Genomic DNA, 22,682 nt, shown 5'->3' on the forward strand with positions numbered 1-22,682 from the left:
ACATCAACATGAAGTGTAAGGAGGAGGAAGATCTGGCTGGCCAGCAGGTCTGGAAGCAGGAGAGGAACTTCAATCTGGACCAGGAGGACACAGATCCCCCACAGATCAAAGAGGAACAGGAGGAACTCTGCATCAGTCAAGAGGGAGAACAGCTTGTAGTGAAACACGAGGATGAAGGCATCGTCGTCTGGAGCGGGGAAGAGCGGCTCAGACAGCTGCATAACATCTGGAAACCTGAGAAAGATTTACAGACCAGCGGTAAAACTGTAATGGCTTTTCTGAAGTGTTAACATTAATATTAAACCTACAGTTTGTATCAGTCAGATCTATTTAATGTGTATTCGTGAAAACATGACAGGGAGTTTTAAATGGACTGGTTCTTATATAGCGCTTTTCTACTCAATCTTGAGCACTCAAAGCGCTTTACAAAACTTGTGCATTCACCCACTCACTCCCATTCGCACAAGCACATTTTTCTTAGTGCTTTCTACCAACATTCAGACACACATTCCACAGATCAAAGAGCAACTTGAGGCAACTTGGAGTTAGTATCTTGCCCAAGGATATTTGAAATGCAGACTAGGTGAAGCCGGGAATCGAACCGATCAGTAGATGATCTGCTCTACCGCCTGAGCTACAGCCACCCCCAATAGTGAAGATTATTTTGAAAAATATCAAGATGTAGATCAGTTTCGAGATCAACTCCAAAATAGATCATCAGTCAGTCAGTAATAAGTGAGTTCTTTTTTGTTTGAAAGGTTTTTTTTACTCTTAATGTTGCTGAAAAATGTCAGAACTCAAGTTCTCATTTGCATCAGAGTGCACAAATAACTTCATTTTTACACACTTTTAATTTCACCTGCAAATGTGAGCAACATGCCCTCATTACAGACTTTAACTAAAACTTTATCTTCTCAGAAGTGTTTTTCTATAATTACATTTTTTTTATTGTTCGTTTAGAAGCAATAGTGGAGAGACCGGCTGACTGCTGCAGAAGAAATCTGCTCTGAGGTTAACAGAACGTCTGATCGTCCAGTATGAGATCAACCTTCAGCAGAGACTGCTGGATATCAGCCGGAAACCCGAGATAAAGTTACGCATAACAGGTAAAACTGCGATGGTCTCAGTGGACTAACACAAGAATACAACTCATGTAGGACCTGATCAGAGCTCAGCTTGTAGGCTAACATACTGAAATCAGGGAGCGGCTAATCACACAAGTGCGTCTCTTTTTTACGGTAAACTTTTAGCATTAAACAAACCTTGAGACCGAGAGAAAGTGCCTTTATAGAAGATTTATTTAGAAGATTAAGATAAAGGAGGCAGGGAGGGAAAGCTTCTGTTTTCTGCACTGTGCCACAGTTCGCTGTCTGCTTCGGCTCTCTGACCCTCACTCCGGGGCTACAGACAGTCCTCTGCCGCCTGTGGTGCTCCTCACGTCCGTCTGCACCCACAGACTTCCCGAGGTGGAGGCAGGCCGGCAGGGACTTTGAGAGATGGGCTTTACTTTCAAAAATACCCCTTAATCAGGGTCTAACCCTACAAGACCATCGTGCCTCCCCCACCATCCTCACCTCATGTTAAAATGTATATTTTTCAACTGAATTATATTTGGGTTTGTTACAGGAAAAATGATTCTATGTTTCTTTACCTTCTTTTAAATGTACAAAGATGCCTTTTGTCTGCCCTCTCCCTATGGTTAGATTAGTTTAGAATTATCTTTTTAGACTTTCCCAGCAAACACATCTTGTTTCTGGGACATATTGTTTTAGATTGTTTTATCTTCCCTAGCTCTCTGCTGACGAGACTAGCACCATATATGGAGTTGTTTTATTTTATCTGTTTATTATTTGTTATCCTGTTCTCACTGTCTCTGTGCTCTGTGCCTATAAAAATTACCAAGCCACTGTGCATGGTGTGAGTTGTTCTTAGCAGCTCACCCGTGTACACGTTTGATAAAGAAAGTAACTTTGTCTCATTGTGTCTTTATTTCTCCTGGGTCTTTTACAGAGTTTTCCCCCAACATTTCTTGGTCCTTCGGAGCCGGAGCGCCTCCATCGTGTCCCATCTCCGTGACCAGTCCACGTTGTTCGTCTGTCGACAGCCCACACACTAGGTGTGTGGTCAAAGACCAAGGGCGTTAAATTCGAGTCTTGGCCAACGTTCTTAGAAAGCGACCCACGGTGGTGGGGCCCGATCGAGGTGGACCAGACCCGGCGACACTGACCAGGTAGATACAGACACACTGACACAATCTTGCGTAAAAACGTATTTTAAATTCAGGGAATTTAAAATAGCGAAAGTAGCTCGTCGCGACTGGAAGCTCCCCACTTCTGTGGGTTTAAAGTAGCTCGTCGGCTGGTAGCTTGGAGCTCGTCGACTGGAAGCTCCCCACTCTTGTGGGTTAGGTTTGGAGCTCTGGGTAGCTCCCCCAGCTGGGTCAAGGGAATAAGTAGCTCGTCTACAGAAAGACTGGCAGCTCCCCTTTATTATAAGGGTTCCGATCGCGCGAATAAGTGTGAATGTGAATGTATGCGTGTGTATTGTTGTAATTAACGGAGCAAGCTGAATTTTCACGGTCCGATAAGAGACTGAGCTGCTCCTACTGTGTTTTTCTTTTACTGCTATTCACTGACGTGCTGGTGAGTTGAGAGAACGGTCGAGTTCCGTCTCGTAAAGTTCACACCGCTTTTGGAAATAGTCCGAAAGTAGAAGGGCGTGTGAGCAACCACTCTCGTCTCTAATACCAGCGAAGGTGATAGCAGCTGTATTGTGTATATATTACTTAAACAAAAATAAGTAAATACATAAATAAGATGGGTAATCAAGCAAGTGAAATTAAAACTCACTCCTGCTGACGAGCAGTGGTGAGAAAAGAAAAGTCCAGACGCCGGACAAAAACAGTGTCTGTAAACTGAGAGATTTAAGAAAACAAAATATAAACAGTCAGAAGAACAGAACTCAAGTGCCAGTTTAGTAAAACCAGAAGACGAGACACTGTGCAGTGCCCACAATCCTTTTAGTAAACCATCACTCACTCCTGCAGCCGCATGTGCAGCAACACCCATATCAGGAAGAACATAATAATCCCTTATTAGGTGAAAACTAGAGATCAAAGTAGTTTGAAGTAGTTTAAAAGGGTTGAAAACAGACCCCACTGAGTAGATATAAATATAAAAAGTACGAAATAAAGATGAACAAAGGGAAAGTTACAGTAGAAATGATCTTTAGAGTATTTGAAATTAATAATAGCAAGGATAACAACCTGTAAAGTGATATTAACAATGAAACACAGTTGGCATGATGACCATGCCCAGCATGTATAAAATGAATATAAAGCAAATAATTCACACGAAAATATTTTAATAAAATAAATAAGGTATATTAAGGCTGTGTCACTGTTCAGCCAAGGACAGTGTGTGAAAAGGTAACTGTCTCCACCCTGGGAAAAGGATGATTCTGCAGGTCATCTGAAGCCCTTGATGGATACAAAATAAAATATAAATAATATATTATAATAGAACTGCCTGGTCCGCCATGCAACAGAGAGAACAAATGTGACCGCAGATTGGATGAATTCTAAATTATCTGTTTGCTGAATAAGATGATCCTAACTAACAAATTGGCTCAGTAGTAGTATAATGGTACACACTGATAAAATATTATAATATGCTATTGCTGTTATATAAGACAAAGAGGATAATATTAACAATGACATAATATTAATATGAAGAGGCACCTTAATCTGTTATGATGTAAGGTGGATAATTGTTAAGCAGTAGTCTGCATCAAGCTTAAGGTTTGCTGAAACTCAGTGTAATGACATGTGAGATGAAGACAATACAGAGAATAACTAAACTAATGAAGTGCATAGAGGCACTTGACCAGCTTGAAACCTATCATCCTAGAATGACACATTGCTGAGATATAGAGCACACCTATAATAACAACCAATAAGCAAAACCCTGTAGACAACAGCTACAACTACAGGATTGAGAAGCTGAATTAAATATGTAGACACTGCTAAGCTGATGAGCATGTTACACATTTTCTTTTCTTTTTATTTATTTGTTTCTTTTAGAGCAGAAGCTGCTGTAACACACCCAAAGAAAGACTCTAGGTCTGACCAACCGTCTCAGTCGTGGGCAAAAAGATGACAGTCAATAAAATTCTAAAAGATAATTTATTGACGAAAAATATATCAAGAGATAAAAGATAAAACAGTCCAGTGTCCCACTTATGAATTGTATAAAAACACACAGTCCCAAGGCCAGAGCCAGCTATGCCACACAGCCAAGTTGCACCCCACATGTTGCCTTTAACAGGGTTAGAAGTTGTCCTTGGAGACCCACCACCCTGCAAGCATATAGTCAGTGGTCACTCAAGCCTCTGCAACCCTGCTGCCTTTAGGCTGTGGCATATAATAGGCCCTGGCCTGCACAGAGAGACAAAACGACACACTTAATATAAAATTCATAGGGCAAAACCCATCCATCCCAAACATATCTGATTTCATCACATTACATACCTGCACAGAGAGACAAAACAACACAGCAGTGTTTGTAGTGTGGGCTATAAGAGGACCGGTGTATCAGTGCAATCAAGTACACCTGCCTCTAATTAGTCCAACCTCATTCCAGCCATTGGCTCACCAAAAATGTGACACACACAAAACCACTCCCAACCCAGTGCAACTTCACACAATAATATGGAGCTGAATTAACACAGGCACATTAGTCTACCATGTTACAAGCTGCATGCTATTACAAGCCAACATATGTAGACTTCTGCCTTGTTCGAGTGGCAGCATTTTTCTTTTTTTCTTTTGTGTCCTGACACGTTTATGTTTTTTGGTTTTGTTTGATTATTTTGTTGGTTTTGGAAACGAATTTAAACGAACTTGTGACCATACTTGAGAATCACAGTGACACATAGTGATTAGGCATATGATTGAAAAATGCCTAGGTTTAGAGCTGTGAGCTATGAGCTGTGAGCAATGCAAAGTTAAATATATATATTTGTATAAATGGGAAACAACCCTAACTTGAAAGTTTGAAATGTGTGAGATCCATGAATTGTTTGAAGAACTAGAAATTATCTAAAACTGCCTTAAGTGAAAATGTAGAGTTGCATCTATTCTCCCAAACAAAAAAACAAAAAACAAAAAAAGGGAGAAGCATTCTGTAACTTAAAAATAAGGCTGACTGTTGACAACAGACTAAAACACTAATTCGCAGGTGGCTATCAGGAACAGAGAGGCGAGCAAAGTCACAAACACCAAGGCCGCAGACAGCCACGCAGAAACAGCAGATAACATAGAGACAACGCCTGCTAGAACCGTGGAGAGGAAGGTCACTTCACACGAGATTGTTGCGCATGTGAAATACACAAAGATAAACAAATAACCATTTATATAGACAGCCAGTATGTTTTCTCTGCTGTGCATCATTTTGCAAAAAATCTGGAAAACCAGAGGAATGATTACACCAACTGGCAAACCAGCATGCCAACCTCTTACAACGCCTACTGACTCTTTCATTACTACAGGCAACAATTTTGCTGACAGAGCAGCAAAATAGGCGGCACAACAGGCAAACATCACATTGATGGCAGTAAACACACATCAGATTCCACTGGATGTGTTGAAAAATGAACAAAAAGCAGCAAGCACAGCAGAGCAGGCAAAATGGCTAAAACACGGTGCAGTTCTGACAAACGACTTAATGATGTGTTATGGCAAGCCAGTGTTGCCAAAATCCCTCCACAAAATGGCGGCATTAGTGACTCATGGCTGTACGCATTTGTCAACGGGGGGACTGACCAGTATTGTCAACTCTCATTTCTACACTGTAAATTCTACACTGTAAATTTTGAAACCTCAGCAAAACAATTTGTCAGAACGTGCATGACGTGTCAAAAATGTAATGCTCAGGGAAACCTGAGACCACACAATCCATATGGACTTTATTGAGCTAAATGAATGCCAAGGGTAAAAATACACCCTAGTGGTTATAGATGTATTCTCAAAGTGGCCAGAAATCTACCCAGTGAAAAAGGCAGATACAATTTCAGTAGCAAAATGTATGTCTAAGTTGTAGGAAAATAAAGAGATGATTGTAAATGACGAAGAATGTAATGATGTCTATCAAGTGTCTTGCAGATCACAGCCCGGTGACTGGGTTCTGATCAAGGTGCTCCAAAGGAAAAACTGGAGCTTGCAAAATAGCGGAACGACCATCTTGCATCCATCAGAGCCAGTAAGTGAAGCCATCTAAACACAGCTGACGGCAGGCTTGCCCACTTGTTGTGATCTCGCCCGGTGGAGGGGTCAGCTTTCCTGGCCGGGGGGTCTACTCGCGACAGGAGGGTGTGTCCCGTCGTCATGAGGTGGTGGCTCTTAATAACTGCAGCGGCCCTGACCATGGCCGGGCTCCTCACCTTTGCTTCCGTGAGGGACAACAAGTCACGTTATATGGAGAAAAGGCAGACACTGTATGACAAAGGAAAGTACACCAAGTTTCCCCATGGCTATGCCACTAATTTCTGGTGGCAGTTTATGAACACTACAGCTTACTTGAATAATAAAACTGACTGCTATGCAAATACATATACACTTTCTGCCCACCGAGGAACGAGAGGAAGTGTATGGACTGTTCACTCAACGAAACCTGTGCCAGTAACGCGACACTGATGAGCCTCAACTGTCGCTCCAACTACAGCTACCGAATGATACTACAAACAAGGACTCATTACCAGACAGGATGTGCACGGACGGCACCAAGCAGTAAAGGAACCAGAGTTTCGCATCTGAGGAGGAGTGAAATTCTTACAGAGCTTGATCCCCGGCATTGGAGTTGCCGAGGTGCGGGATCATGTGGAAATCAACCGATATGCTCTGCTACGACACATCAACTTGACTAAGACCCTGGGAACCGCCTTAGCAGGAGAACAGCAGGCCATCAGAACGATGGTGCTGCAGAACAGACTGACACTAGACCTGCTAACAGCATCACAAGGAGGAGTTTGCAAGCTGATCGGGGAAACATGTTGCACTTTTATCCCTGATGGATACGAAACTGGAGGAGACATTTATGAAGCTTTGCAGAATTTGACCGCTCTGCAAAAATATGTCACTGAACACACATCTGGAGCAGCTACACCGCCATGTCTAAGAGTAATGATTTCAAAGATGATAACAACTACAATGACTGCTTATGTTGCCGTGCCTCAAGAAGAACAGCATCCCGTTGCAATTCTGTTAGAGGAGAACTTGTAATAACTGCTAATGAATGACGTGGTGATTAAAAATGACTTCTGCCTTTTTCAAGTGATCATGCACTGATTAACACATTAGTAGTTTATGCAGGTACAATATAAGGTTTTCACCCTTTTATTTTTTGAAGTTCTCATCCTTTATTTTTTGAAGTTTTCATTTTAAATATGAAGTTTTCATTATTTTACATATAAAGTTTTCAATTTAAGGTTTGCATCATTTTAAGTATAAGGTTTTCATCCTTGTATTTTTTTGAAGTTTTCATTTTACATATGAAGTTTTCATCATTTTTAAATACAAAGTTTTCATTTTAGTTTTCATCCTTTTATTTTTTGTAGTTTTCATTTTAAAATATAAGGTTTTTATCTTTTATTTTTTGTAGTTTTAGGTTTATTATTTTTTCTTGTTTATTCCACTTGTTATTTCAATTACTATGATTTTCATTTACTATGTTTTTCTTTTTATTATTTTCTTTTGTTTTATTCTTTAGACCAGATGACTTCCATTTCTGCTATGCTGACATTTTGAAAATTAAAAAATTGCTTAAGATACTTAATAAATAACCTTCACAGACAATTGTTGTATACATTTAAAATAAGTTAAAACAGGAGGGAATGTTACAGGAAAAATGATTCTATGTTTCTTTACCTTCTTTTAAATGTACAAAGATGCCTTTTGTCTGCCCTCTCCCTATGGTTAGATTAGTTTAGAATTATCTTTTTAGACTTTCCCAGCAAACACATCTTGTTTCTGGGACATATTGTTTTAGATTGTTTTATCTTCCCTAGCTCTCTGCTGACGAGACTAGCACCATATATGGAGTTGTTTTATTTTATCTGTTTATTATTTGTTATCCTGTTCTCACTGTCTCTGTGCTCTGTGCCTATAAAAATTACCAAGCCACCGTGCATGGTGTGAGTTGTTCTTAGCAGCTCACCCGTGTACACGTTTGATAAAGAAAGTAACTTTGTCTCATTGTGTCTTTATTTCTCCTGGGTCTTTTACAGAGTTTTCCCCCAACAGGGTTCAAGAAAATGATGAAGTTTTTAAAATAACTTTGTAATGTTCTAATAAACAGTCTTAACTCGAACTAAATCAGCTCAAATCTCACAGATGTCAGTGTTATTCACAAAGCATGGAAACATAGTTGTTAGTTTTGAATGCAGCCACAGCAGGCAAACTATGGCTGCATGCTCCAAAGAACAGGAGCACAGTAACTGAACACACTCTTAGCACACTTACATCTGATTTTGGGAACAGTTAACAGATCTGAACCTGATGACCTGAGAGGTTTAACTGGGTCAAAGGTCGAGAGCCAATTGAGAACTGTCCAGTTAAACCAACTAAATGATGAAACCTTTGATTTAAAATGTCATGATCAACAGTATCAAAGGCAGCAATGAGATCAAATAGAACTAAGACTGAAACTCTGAGTCCCTAATAATCTTCAGATCACTGATGACTTTAGTTGGGTTGATTCTGTGCAATGACTGGCTGTGAAACCTGACTGGTACTTATCTGCTATGGCACTGTGAGATTTTCAGTTTAATCTACAACAATGACAAACATTTACTTGCAGCGTGAAGCTGGCAGCAGCTACCTGAATGATTTGTACTCTGAACTTTCCTAATAAGAGTATCAGAGCTCGAGAGTAACTTACACTTTCATTGTTCACATTTGTACAGTTTAAATTTCACTCACATATGAGGACATGCTCAGAGTGGACTATATTTGCTCAGATGTGTTTTCCTGTCATCACATTATTAACCTTTTTCCTCAGTGACCCTTTGTTCCTCAAGATCTCCCCCTAACATGAAGTGTGAGGAAGAGGAGGGCCTGTATGACCAGCAGGTCTCCAACCAGGAGAGGAACTCCAGTCTGGACCAGGAGGGCCCAGATCCTCCACAGATCAAAGAGGAAGAGGAGGAACTCTGCATCAGTGATGACGTAGAAAAGATTGTACTCAAACAGGAGGATGAAGGCCTCATCTGGACTGAAGAAGAGCAGCTCAGACAGCTGGATAACATCTGGAAACCTGAAATGAACTTACACAGCAGGGGTATGTAAAACCGTAATGGTCTTACCTAAAAATTAATATGACTTTAATTCATTCAATAAAGATATTTTGGAAACACATCAGAGTTCTTCAAGGCCAGTGTTTAAATAAACTCAGCTGATTGTTAGTCGAGGTTTTCTGAGAGCTTCGCTGCTTTTTATCCCCATATTTTAATCCTACTTTTAAATTTCCCCTTCTGTCTGATGTTTGTCTTATCATTTACATAAACATCTTTCCAACAGTAATTGGTGGACAAACTGTGATTGGTGCATAGAAATTTACTAACGTGTTAGAAGTGAGTGCATGAAATCTTATTTTAACAGTTTCCAGGTCTGGGTAAATGATATGATGATATTTCTGATGATATTTTGATTAAACTCTGTTGTAGAGTTGGAAATGGACAGCTGTAAACACCACTGCCGAGTAGTCATTCTTGTTATACTTCTATATTTATCTAAGACAAGTAATTTTGTCCATTTGTCACCTCAGCTTTCCCACAACAGCATGAATGTGAGGAGGAACTGGTTTTTGGGGACCAGGAGAGAAACTTCAGCCTCGACCAGGAGGATCCGGAGCTTCCACAGATAAAAGAGGAAGAGGAGGAACCTTGCACCAGTCAGGACGTAGATCAGCTTGTAGTGAAGCAGGAGACTGAAGGCATTATTATCTTCATGGTGGCTCCTACTTATGAGGAAAGTGAGCCAGAGCTGGACAGTGAACATCTCCTTTCTTCCAGCTCTCCTGAACCAGAGAGCAGAGATCAGCAAGACAACTTTCCTGTGTCAGAGAGTCAGCGTAAAACTGACACAAGTAAAAAGTTTGTGAAATGTGAGATTTGTGGAAAAACCTTTGAGTACAGATCCAAACTAACGAGACATATGAGGGTTCACACAGGTGAGAAGCCACATTCTTGCAGCACCTGCGGAAAAAGATTCAGCCTGATGATAAACTTGAAAACTCACATGAGAATCCACACAGGTGAAAAGCTTCATTCAGAGGATACAGTTACAAAGACACATGAGGATTCACACTAGTTAAAAGTGGGAGAACTGTCAGATGAAGCAGTCCACTGAGAAGCCAGATCAGAGCAGATCAGATGACCTCCTTCCTTAAAAAACTCTGTATTGTTTATTGTATGTAGGGGTGGGAGATATAGCCTCAAAATAATATTTCGAGAAACTTACATTTAAAAAAAATAATGTACATTTTATCAGCTCGGCAGGCAGCAGCATTTATATGTGTAAGTAAATGATGGATTTTCCATCTTTCTCTTCCAGTGAGCTGCTGTCACTGATGACAGCTTAGCTAATTCAAAGTGTGAAAATGTGGCCACCTCAAGGTGCTTGATATTGTAAGGTAAAGACCCAACAATAATACAATGAAAACAGAGAAAACCCAAACAGTCATATGACCCCCTATTAGCAAGCGTTTTGGCGACAGTGGGAAGGAAAAACTCCTTTTTAACAGGAAGAAACCTCCAGCAGAACCAGGCTCAGGGAGGGACCCCCATCTGCAACAAGGAAAGTTTTAAGTCTAATCTTAAAAGCTGAAGGCTCTGCCTCCCATTCTACCTTTAAATACTCTATGAACAACATTATAGTGCAATGTTAGTGACACGGCATACATGAAATATGAGCACATAAGTATCCTCAGGGGTGTTTTTCCTGGAAGTTTTAAGAAAAGTGTATTACAAGTGCTTACACTCTAGCTTAATATCCAAAATAACCTTGTAATGCGGAGCCTGCACAATTCTGTCATATAAGGAAAAGAAATTCTACCTGGTTTGTTTCATCTTGGGTCGAGCTTTTTAACCTCCTGCTTTTCCACCGTGTAGCACATCAGTAATTTCCATCCACTGACTGCTCTTGCTGTTATATGAAATGTAACTCGCGAGTGCTCCAGTGATGCATGGTTGAATCATTTGTTTACCTTTGGGTCGCACATCACTGCTGCTAGTATCTCCTGCTCACGTGCCTTCACAGCCCGGTTGTACTCAAGTGTGTTTTTGCTTAAAGTGTTGTAACAGGTTTGCTTTTTTCACTTTCAGTGGGAAAAGTTTTCTTGCATATTTTGCGAACATTCAGCTACCAAACTGTGACTGGAGCCCGACATATGGCTCTGGCTGTGAGACATGACTGGGGTTGACTCATTGGGGTGAATGCAAACACATGATGTTCCTCTAAACACACTTTTTTGTAAACATTTATACCAGTATTATTGCAGATCATATGATATGTCACAGCCCTAATTCTGTTTGTTGCATATTCCATTAAAACCTGTAATGAAGATGAAACACGTATTTACATTCATTTGATGTGATATTTGTATCGTGTTGAGCTGTGGAGGTGACAAAAAAGTTGCTGAGATGTTTTATTTTTTTGTTTAGTGGAGAGGTTTTACTCCACAGAGTCAAAGCTGGAAAGAAACACACATGAGACCAAACATTTTGTGATTTAATCTTGATTTTCATGAAGACTGAATTTCAGCATGTGCTCATCCTGTTGATTCGTATGTTGGTGTTGGTTATGTGTCTTAAAAGTGAAATAAAGATTTCTTTAAAACTTCTTGTGGCTATTTTTTTAAGGCACAATCTTTACAACATGAAACAACGTCTGTGAAGCACATTTTGTACAGTGGGCAGGGAGACTTGCCCATCACTGTGGTGGTGGGGTGGATGAGATTTGCCTGCGGTCACTTAAGGCTCTGTATGTTGTGGGTCTGTCCTGGTTGTCCTGCTCAAACATTGTATGGAAGTTGAGGTCAGTGCCTTCAGACCGGCCAACTATGGTGGTAATCATGGTCCCCTGTTTTATGAAGGGAGTGTAGAGGGTATGTTTGCACTTCAGGCCTCCCTAGGAAGGTCTATATCTGTAGTCACTTTCACTGTTTTCTTATTGCTGTTTCAAATTGTTGTTTCTGTTTGTAGCCTTTTTATTGAAGGATTTTGGTTTATATTATTAATATGTGCATTTGTTGTTATTAATAATATTTGCTTCACTCTCCATTTGATGTGTTTTTGGTATGTTTTACTTTTAATTGTTCTACACTCAACAAAAATATAAACGCAACACCTTTGTTCCTGCTCCGATTTGACATGGGATGGACATAAAGACCTAAAAGTCACTCCAGATACACAATATTACCATCCCTCCCAAACATTGTTCACAAATCAGTCTAAATGTGTGATAGTGAGCACTTCTGCTTTGCTGAGATAATCCATCCCACCTCACAGGTGTGCCACATCAAGATGCTGATCTGACATCATGAGTATTGCACAGGTGTACCTCAGACTGCCCACCTCAGACTGTGACGAGACACATGAGAGTTCACACAAGTGAGAAGCCACATTCTTGTAGCACCTGTGGGAAAAGATTCATTTGGAAATCAGGATTGGAAACTCACGTAAGGATCCACACAGGCGAGAAGCCATATTTTTGCATCACCTGTGGGAAAAGATTTAATAAGAAATCCGGATTTGAAAGTCACGTGAGAATCCACACAGGCGAGAAGCCGTATTTCTGTAGCACCTGTGGGAAAAGATTTGGTAAGAAATCAGGACTAGAAACTCATTTGAGAATCCACACCGGTGAGAAAGCGTATTCTTGCAACGTCTGTAGGAAAGAGTTTAGAGACTTGTCGACTATGAAAAGTCACAGAAGGATCCACACAGGTGAGAAACCATATATTTGTAGCTCCTGTGGGGAAAGATTCAGTTGGAAATCAGGACTGAATTTTCATCTAAGGATCCACCTGAGTGACAAACCAAATCACTGCAGCACCCGAGGTAGAAAATGACCTCATGCTCCAAGTCACGGTACATTTCCTGTCCACAGCAGTGAAGGGCACTCTATGTTGTTTGTTCCAGCCCTGACTTTATGTTTCTCTAAGCTTGATATTTTTTTTATTGGTCTTTAAAGGTGACACAAATATTTATTGAACATGGATGCTCTTTTAATATTTACCACAGAAACTTGTATTTCTTCTTCAGTATAGAAGAAAACAAACATGAAAATGAGTTTTTCATCACTTGTTCCTTGTAACAACCATGATGTGATTCCTTTTTATCAGCCAATAAATAAGTTTTGATACACAGGACTAAAGATTTAAAAAAGTTCAAGACAAGTATACAATTTTTATTTAAATATGTTTTCTTTGTGATTTATGTTAATGAAGGTTATACTTCAGTATGGCTTTGACCTGGTTGTCCTGGTTATTCTTAGCAACATGTTGCAAGATTTGATTAAATTTTTTGTGACTAATTTTGTGTATTGTGTAATCCCTGCTAAATAAAAGCAGTTAAATGTGCTATATTGGCTCATGATAAGTGTTTATATCATTTTGCCTAAATGCAAGTAAACTCAATGTTTGCCAACTCTGTGTGTGCAGTTTGCTTCATAAGTACAGTAACAGAACTTGAACTACATGGAGCCTATTTTGATTACATCATTACAGATGTAGATATTATTCATAGTTCATATTTCACAGTGTGCTGCAATCTTCTCCACAGACCTGCATTGCTCTCTGTTCAGACCCGTCATCTTCAAGATGTCCACTAGATGTCGTCAGAGTTCCCCCACTTTCCTCATCTATTGTGTTGCCATTACGTGAGCCTGCTTAAAACCTACAGTCCTTTACATATGGGTTCATTCAGGGTCATGTTTAGTGGGCAGGTTTAGTGCGATGAAGGAAACTCGTTTTCTTTAACTTTACCTCTCAGTAAGTAACTGGAGTAACAGACTCACTGATTCCTCCCCACCTGCTGGACATGAACCAGCTGACTGACACTTGTTTTCATTTTCTCATTCATAAAGTTGCTACCAGTTCAATTCATTTATATTTATATATAGTGCCAAAAAACAACAGTTGCCTCAAGGTGCTTTATATTGTAAGGTAAAGAATGTAAAAACCTCCACAATTGAACAAGCTGAAAAGAGCAAATGCTTGGCAGCAGTGGCAGAAACAGGCTTTCTGTCGTAATCACTGTAAAACACTAATCACTGGTCAGTCATTTGTTGTGTTGCAATCGGTTACACTGAGGGAAAAAATTTCACAACTGGATCTCGGAGATAATGTGAATATTTGTGAAAATATGTGAAGATGAGGCTGAAATAACTCTGAGACTCTAAAACATGATGAAATGCTTACATATTGAAATGTGTGTAGTAACATGACCTACAGCTTGTTTAAGAACTCGTGATTTTTTTCCCCTGTTGGCATAAGGTGAAATCCTGCATAAAGGAGGTGACCTTTGCTCCCTGACTCAGACGTGATAAACATGACCCAAATCATTCACGTTGGTGCCAAATAATGTTTTGTTAAAGTTTAACAAGCTTTCCCAGCCTGAAACTGCCAGACAAACAAATCACCTGTTGGAGATGCTGGTTTAGCTCCCTGGGTAAAGTGGGTGACCCAGATGCTAAAGCCCAGCTATGACTCCTGCCTGAGGACTTTTAGTCTTGGTTTGCATCCAACTTTTCTGCCACAATAGTTCAATTTTCTTAATAAAACACCAAATTACAACAAGTTACCTCGAGGCAGTTTATATTGAAGGCACTTTATTTGAAGGTAAAGATCCGACAATAATACAGAGAAACAACAGGTAGAAGCAATGGAAGATTGAAAATAACGGTTGTCATTACTTTTCATTCAGTCATAAGATACAGAAACACCATCTGTTGTGTGTAAAGATGAACAGTAGGGGTAGGGTGATTTTCACCAGATCAAAGCCATGGATTCACAATTATGGTTTGGTGCTGTTGAGTACCTGGATAGAAAATGCACATGTGGAATGGTAGAAAGTGTTCAGCATGCTTTGATGATCTGCTTCAACTATGCTGGGGTGAGCATTACAGACTGCTTCTTAAATTTAATAACCAAATTGCATCAATGGGGAACTATAAATTCTACATTTGGATTTCTGATTATTATTTCTGGCTGATTTTCATTAGATCGACCTGAGTAGGGCAGCGACAGATGTGTGCGGTCCAGAAGAAGAAGAAGAAAGAGGAGAGCAGAAATGATGACATTCTAGGCTCGCTTTTCACCTTTGATGTACTCTTAGCAGGAAGACTTTGGTTTGGTGATGTGTTAGAGATAATTTAGTGGTTGAAGCTACTGTGGACTGACCAGATCTGCCATCAGCTCAGAGTGCTGGATATCACCGCAAACCTGAGACAAAGTCATACAGAACAGGTGTGTAAAACTGTGATGGTCACTGTGATGGGTGCATGCAACCACACAACTGAGACACTTAGTAATATTCATTTGGTCTTTTGTCTTATGTTTACGTTATGCTTTAAAGTTTCTGTGATCATAAGTTAACTAATTTGACGTTTTGAGGTTACCTGTAGTGATGTGACGTTCTGTATCGAGGCTTCGGAGCGTGTGTCGGGTAATTGAGGGGGCGTTTCCGCGATGCGCGTATCGAGGCTTGCTTCATTTATGGGAGGAGCTGAAAATGATGACGTCCGAAGCCTCGCTGCCCGGCTGTACCACGTGACTGGTTCATGAAGTGGTTCGAACTTTGCCGCGAGATATGACAGCGATATAAACCCTCAGACTTCATTCAAAATGTGGGTGTTTGATGGAGAGTTGCGGTTAGTGAGAGTTTGGAGACAGTTTGGAGGTTTATGAGAGTGAGGAGAGGAAGTCAGGAGAGAATGGAGCCAGCTAAGAAGAGGAGGATGTCCTCCCCTGTGTGGGAACATTGTGATTTTATTCCTCCCAACAAGGTATGTAAATTTCTACAGAAGATGTATTTTCATGATACTGATGCTGCAACACAATTTATGTTGAGCTGTCTTGACTTTTGTACAAGGTGAAGTGTTTGCTATGTGCCAGGGAGCTGGGATATAACAACAACACCTCATCCATGCTTAGGCACTACAGAGCTTTGCATGAGAATAAGGGGGACACCGATTGTGGAGCAAGACCAGGTGAGCCATCAAATGCCATGATAATATAGCATGCAGTAATGTTACTAAATGATATAACAATATTATACAACTGTAATAAGTTACATGTGTGATATTTATATTTGTGCTTTGTCTTTATTGTCTTTCCTCAGGAGAACAATCTCAAATAGATGAAGACCTGGTCAGCATGGTGATTGAGGACTCCCAGCCATTTAGCATTGTGGAGGACAAAGGATTCAAAAGATGTGTTAAATCATTAAATCCTAGCTATGTTCTCCCCACTAAAAAGGCCATAAAAGCAGTGAAAATTTAGTTTTTACAGAATAAAATGTGAACAGGCAGGACTGAGGCTCAAAGCCTCAGTGTGTAGCTGTCCATACCTCAACGTTACAACCGCACAACCACTGTCCACACCCCAACCACACCTCACCTCACAGTAAATGATCATTTGCATTTTAAGCATTTCCAAATAATCATTTCCCATACTGCCAGTATAAATATACACAGTATACTGCCATCACTACAATATACATGTTTTACACACTCCTTTTGTTGTTGACATTTACAGGCTGTGTGCAAAAGGCCACACTCTTCAAATTCATGCCAGCTATTATTTTTACGTCCAGTAGGTGTCCTACTAGAGCAAATGAAGCTTCAAGAAGCTTTGCGCTGGGGTGAACCAATTGGATGAAAAGCTTCAGTGCTTCATGAAGCTTCATCTGCCCATCACTAGCATAGACTTTGCTTTGCATTGTTTGTTATTTTATATAGGTATGTTATATTGATTATATTTCTGCTCTTTCTCAGTTACCTGACCTCCGCTCCAGTCCTTCCTGGTTTGGCTGAAAGAGGAGGCTGAGGGTGGAGCTGGTTTAAATGCAGAAGCCAATAAAGTGGACTGGACCATCTATTGTGATCATGCAGGGGGAATGGGGTTCTTCTTGAATGATGGTTATCTGTTATCCCTTTAGTTTTCACCTTTGGTTTATATAATGGTTTATTCATTTGCTATATAACTGGAGCTGTTTCTCATTTGGGCAGGTCAGTTTGAGTTATGTTTTTGTTAAGTGATTTTTGAGTAGCAGTCTGTTAAGGTAACCTCTTTTATGGGCCCACTTGGTTCTTACAAACTTTATTTTTTGTTATTTTGAATTTTTGTAATCATTTTGTCCTTTTTGGGGTATAATAAAACCCTTTTTTTTGAAGATTACATTTGTGCCTGTGTGTTCCTGGCGGCTTGGATCATGACAATTGGTGGCAGCAGTGGGATTCAGCCAGTGTAAAAGAAAAAATACACACACAAAAAAGGCACAGGTTTTTTTTGTTTTTTTTTCTCTTTCCCCCCCCCACTCCTTATCAAACCATGCAGAGGAGCACGGAGTGCGAGAGCAGTCCGAGGAGATGTACCAAGCCAGCAAATGGGCTCAGAAGGACAAGTCGATGGAGAACAGGAGGAGAATGGAACTTCTGGAGGGGTAGACAGCACTGAGGGCCGAGGTAGGGAACCAACGATATCGGATCTGATCTCTCTTCTCCGTTCACATATGGGGCAGCAGGAGGCCAGAGAGGTTAAACAGAAGGAGGAAAGTGCAAAGCAAGAAGAACATTTTAAAGCACTTCAACACCAGTTTCAGTTGTTACAGGTAGAAGTACAAGCCCGCACTTCTCCAGTGCCTGAAGGTCAGGCAGCTGAATCACCTGATCCAGAATCTCTAGATGACGACATTGTTCCTCAAGCTGGTCCTAGTATATCAGCTACTGGTTTATCAGGTCAGTCCCATTTTCTGGAGCCTAAGTTGCAAAAACTTACCAACGAGGATGATATTGAACATTTTTTGATTACCTTCGAACGCATTGCACTGGCCTGTCGGTGGCGGAGACATGATTGGGTTTTTCACCTTGTACCGCTGCTTACGGGCAAAGCAAGAGGTGCATATGTACATATGGATGTTGATGATTCTTTGGATTATGATAAGGTTAAGGCAGCTATTCTTTATAAACATGATATCAATCCTGAGACCTATAGGCAGAGATTTCGATCTCTTGATGTAAACCCTGCAGAAAGCCCTAAAGAGTTGTGTGCACGGCTGAAGGAGCTTTATGTAAAATGGGTCCACCCTGAAGATAAAACCGTTCAGGACATTGGGGAAATCATCATTCTTGAGCAATATTTACGAATGCTATCTCCTGAGTTGCAGGTGTGGATAAAAGAGCATAATCCACCCTCTGCTGCAGAGGCTGCAAAGCTGGCTGATGTTTTTGTGGCGGCACGGAAAAAGGGACAGCCTTGGAGCTTTATGACTTGGAAAACGAAGGACAGCCGGAAATCACTCCCGCAGAGACGAGCTGCCAATGTGAGTAGGGCTTCATATAGCCATTCACCCGATGGGTCTTTGAAGTCCCCGGCCAAAACCTTGGTATGCTATCTTTGTGGTATGGAAGGTCATACAAAGCCCATGTGCCCTGAAAACTCAGCTAAATTAACCCAAATGTGCTTTGTGCCCCGAAGCCATGATAACTGAGATAAAATTAGACAGAGGGTTAAAGATGACATCAGTTGAGATTAATGGTGATACATTAAAGGCACTAATTGATACAGGTAGTACACAGACTCTTGTACACAGACAGTTTGTCCCCTTAAATAGTATTAATATGACTGAAACGATTCCTGTTTGTTGTGTTCATGGAGATGAAAAGTCTTATCCAACAGCGGATCTATACATCAAGGTGCAAGGACAGGTTTATCTCCTGAATATTGGGGTTGCGGATAATTTGCCATTCCCTGTTATATTAGGCCGAGATCTACCTGTGCTGTTTGACCTTTTGGATTATAGCCACACATGCAATGTTGCAGTAACTAGGGCTCAAGCTAGGAAGCCAGCAGATGCCACTCAGACCCTTAGTGCTCTGCCATTTTATGAGGCAGAATTAGAGACGGCACCCGGGAAATTGCGCAAGTCCCGCAGGGAGAGGAGGCGAGAGAAGTTTCATCATACTATTGTGAAAGCATCTCCCGTCTGTGAACCTGAGATGCCTTTGGACTTTAAAGTCCCAGCTAATATCACTGAGATGCAACACAATGATCCAGTATTAGCACCCTTTTTTCAGAAAGCCAAAAAACAAGGACATGAGATGGAACCAGATATTAACAGCAGTGAGGAATTTTTTCTGAAAGATGGCATTCTTTATCGCCGGCAAAGATCACAGGTACAGCTGATGGTTCCTAGTGGAGTCAGGGAGGTGGTACTGAATTTGGGGCACTCTGTGCCGTGGGCAGGACATTTAGGGAAGCATAAAACCATGGCTCGCATTAGGAAGTATTTCCACTGGCCGGGCCTGCGTGCTGACGTGGCCCAATTTTGTAAAAGCTGCCCTCAGTGCCAAAAGACTTCCATCAAAACCCCCTCCAGGGCTCCACTTCAGCCTTTGCCAGTTATTAGCACCCCATTTGAACGGTTGGGGATGGATGTTGTCGGACCTGTTGAGAAAAGCAGGGCAGGGAACCGTTACATGCTGGTAATAACTGATTATGCCACAAAGTACCCTGAAGTTTTTCCTCTGAAATCTGTAAAGGCCAAGTCTGTGGCTTTTTGTCTGGTGCAATTTTTCTCAAGGGTGGGATTCCCTCGTGAGATCCTGACAGACCGTGGGACTAATTTTATGTCAACTTTATTAAAGCAGGTCCACCAGCTTCTTGGCATCAAAGGGCTAAGGACTACTCCATACCATCCTCAAACGGATGGCCTGACGGAGCGCTTTAACCAGACCCTGAAGCAGATGTTGCGCAAGTTTGTGAATGACACTGGTACTGACTGGGATCAGTGGCTGCCTTATCTGCTCTTTGCGTATAGAGAAGTACCCCAAGCTTCTACTGGCTTCTCACCTTTTGAACTGTTATATGGTCACGAAGTAAGGGGGCCCCTCTCTTTGCTGAAAGAAATGTGGGAGGGTGACCGAAGTGGGGCAGGGGCTACTAATGTCATCTCATATGTTATACAGATGAGGGAGCGACTTGAGAAGATGACTGAGCTAGCCCAAGCTCATATGGGAGCTGCCCAGCAACATCAGAAGGTCTGGTATGATCGGTCAGCTCGGGAGAGGTCATTTGAACCTGGACAAAAGGTACTTGTACTCCTTCCGAGTGATGACCGTAAGCTGTTAGCTAAATGGCAGGGACCTTTTCAGATTCAGCAGAAACCACCTATCGGCTGGCAACTCCGGGTCACTCTCGCTCCAGTAGAGTTTTGCATGTAAATCTCCTGAAGGAGTGGGTGGAGAGGCCAAAGAGAGCAGAAGTTCTTTTGATAAGGGAGATTCATGAGGAGGAAGAGGTAGAGGAGCAGTATCTTCCTTCAGGGGTGCTCCAGCAGGTGGACCTTAATCACCTTTCAGAAGAAAAACAGCTTCAGGTGAAAGAGTTATGCAGCTCTGGGGTGTTTCAGGAGAATCCTGGGGGGACGGATGTTATTGAACATGACATTATATTAAAGGATGGAGCGTCTGTGAGACGTATGAGTTATAGGATTCCAGAGCGGCTGTTAACATCTTTGAGGAAGGAGGTGGATTTAATGTTGTCTCTAGGGATCATTGAACCATCTAAGAGCGAGTGGTGCAACCCAGTGGTTTTGGTCCCAAAGAAGGATAGTAGCCTGCGGTTTTGTATTGATTTCAAGTACTTGAATGCCATCTCAAAGTTCGATTCATACCCTACACCTAGGGTTGATGATCTGATTGAGCGACTTGGGAAAGCCCAGTACCTGACGACTCTAGATCTCTGCAAAGGCTATTGGCAGGTGCCACTTACTCAGCGCTCAAGGGAACTGACTGCCTTCCGGACACCATGGGGGCTATTCCAATTCACAGTCCTGCCTTTTGGTTTGCATGGAGCCCCTGCAACCTTTCAGAGGCTGATGGATCGGGTACTGTGTGGTTTGTCAGAGTTCGCGGCAGCATATCTGGACGATATTGTGATTTACAGCCAAACCTGGGAGGAGCACCTCAAACATCTAGAAAAGGTACTAGAGCGTCTCAGAGAAGCTGGGCTGACTGCTAATTCGGCAAAATGTGTTTTTGCCAAGGCTGAAACTGAATACCTGGGATTTGTCATAGGTAATGGGGTGATAAAACCACAAGTGAGCAAAATCAGCGCCATTGAATCCTGCAGTTTGCCACAGACAAGGAAACAACTTAGATCATTTCTTGGCATGGCAGGGTTCTACCACAGATTTATCCCTCATTTCTCTGCCAGGGCGTCTCCCCTCACTGATCTAACAGGTTCTAGGTGCCCTAACCAGATTCAGTGGACGGAGGAGGCTGAGGCAGCTTTCCAGGACATCAGGCAATCCCTCAGTAAGACTCCAGTCTTGTATACCCCAGATTTTGAGAAACCTTTTATTCTTCAAACTGATGCTTCTGACAGGGGTCTGGGGGCTGTTCTTCTACAGGGACCACCCAATGAGCGACACCCAGTGGCTTTCATTAGCCGTAAAATGTTCCCAAGAGAGACGAGATACTCGACGGTGGAAAAGGAGGCTTTAGCAATCAAGTGGGCACTTGATTCCCTCAAGTATTACCTCCTAGGCCGGGAATTTACACTGGAAACTGACCACAAGGCGCTCCAGTGGTTGGAGAAAATGAAGGATACGAATGGACGAATTACCAGATGGTACCTTGCGATGCAGCCATTCCGTTTTACCATTCAGCATATCGCAGGCAGGAACAACTGCACAGCGGACTATCTCTCTCGCTGTTCCAGCTCACTGCTGAAGGGGGGGAGTGTGTGATGGGTGCATGCAACCACACAACTGAGACACTTAGGTAATATTCATTTGGTCTTTTGTCTTATGTTTACGTTATGCTTTAAAGTTTCTGTGATCATAAGTTAACTAATTTGATATTTTGAGGTTACCTGTAATGCATGACAGCACTAAACTATAGCCCAAATGGTGGCATAGACTTTGCTTTGCATTGTTTGTTATTTTATATAGGTATGTTATATTGATTATATTTCTGCTCTTTCTCAGTTACCTGACCTCCGCTCCAGTCCTTCCTGGTTTGGCTGAAAGAGGAGGCTGAGGGTGGAGCTGGTTTAAATGCAGAAGCCAATAAAGTGGACTGGACCATCTATTGTGATCATGCAGGGGGAATGGGGTTCTTCTTGAATGATGGTTATCTGTTATCCCTTTAGTTTTCACCTTTGGTTTATATAATGGTTTATTCATTTGCTATATAACTGGAGCTGTTTCTCATTTGGGCAGGTCAGTTTGAGTTATGTTTTTGTTAAGTGATTTTTGAGTAGCGGTCTGTTAAGGTAACCTCTTTTATGGGCCCACTTGGTTCTTACAAACTTTATTTTTTGTTATTTTGAATTTTTGTAATCATTTTGTCCTTTTTGGGGTATAATAAAACCCATTTTTTTGAAGATTACATTTGTGCCTGT

At 41.4% G+C, this 22,682-nt stretch overlaps 1 protein-coding gene across 3 annotated transcripts; it reads left to right on the forward strand.

Moving 5' to 3' along the window:
* On the forward strand, window positions 1-13,701 carry LOC146553022 (uncharacterized). 3 transcript variants are annotated; one of them, XM_085255580.1, is made up of 3 exons: window positions 1-258; window positions 9,819-10,223; window positions 12,748-13,701. In XM_085255580.1, the coding sequence occupies exons 1-3, from the start codon at window positions 9-11 to the stop codon at window positions 13,122-13,124; spliced, it is 1,032 nt and encodes a 343-aa protein (XP_085111706.1). In that variant the 5' UTR covers window positions 1-8; the 3' UTR covers window positions 13,125-13,701. The 3 variants fall into 3 exon arrangements, 2 of the variants coding, with proteins under 2 accessions (XP_085111706.1, XP_085111705.1); XM_085255579.1 differs by having other exon boundaries at window positions 9,819-10,182; window positions 12,608-13,701; XR_014889591.1 differs by lacking the exons at window positions 1-258; window positions 9,819-10,223; window positions 12,748-13,701 and adding exons at window positions 965-1,106; window positions 2,011-8,927.
* Window positions 13,702-22,682: the final 8,981 nt, after the last annotated feature.

The sequence above is a fragment of the Mchenga conophoros genome, linkage group LG18 (genome assembly GCF_057382185.1).
Source record: "Mchenga conophoros isolate Kocher_MC1m ecotype Shallow Benthic linkage group LG18, M_conophoros_male_GT1.1, whole genome shotgun sequence".
Taxonomy (NCBI): domain Eukaryota; kingdom Metazoa; phylum Chordata; class Actinopteri; order Cichliformes; family Cichlidae; genus Mchenga; species Mchenga conophoros.

Coding starts and splice junctions, on each gene's coding strand:
- LOC146553022 (XM_085255579.1), top strand. CDS start 9: ATGAAGTGTAAGGAGGAGGAAGATCTGGCTGGCCAGCAGGTCTGGAAG. Junction 259..9,818: donor GAAAGATTTACAGACCAGCG/GTAAAACTGTAA, acceptor TTGTCACCTCAG/CTTTCCCACAACAGCATGAA. Junction 10,183..12,607: donor ATTTGTGGAAAAACCTTTGA/GTACAGATCCAA, acceptor AGTATTGCACAG/GTGTACCTCAGACTGCCCAC.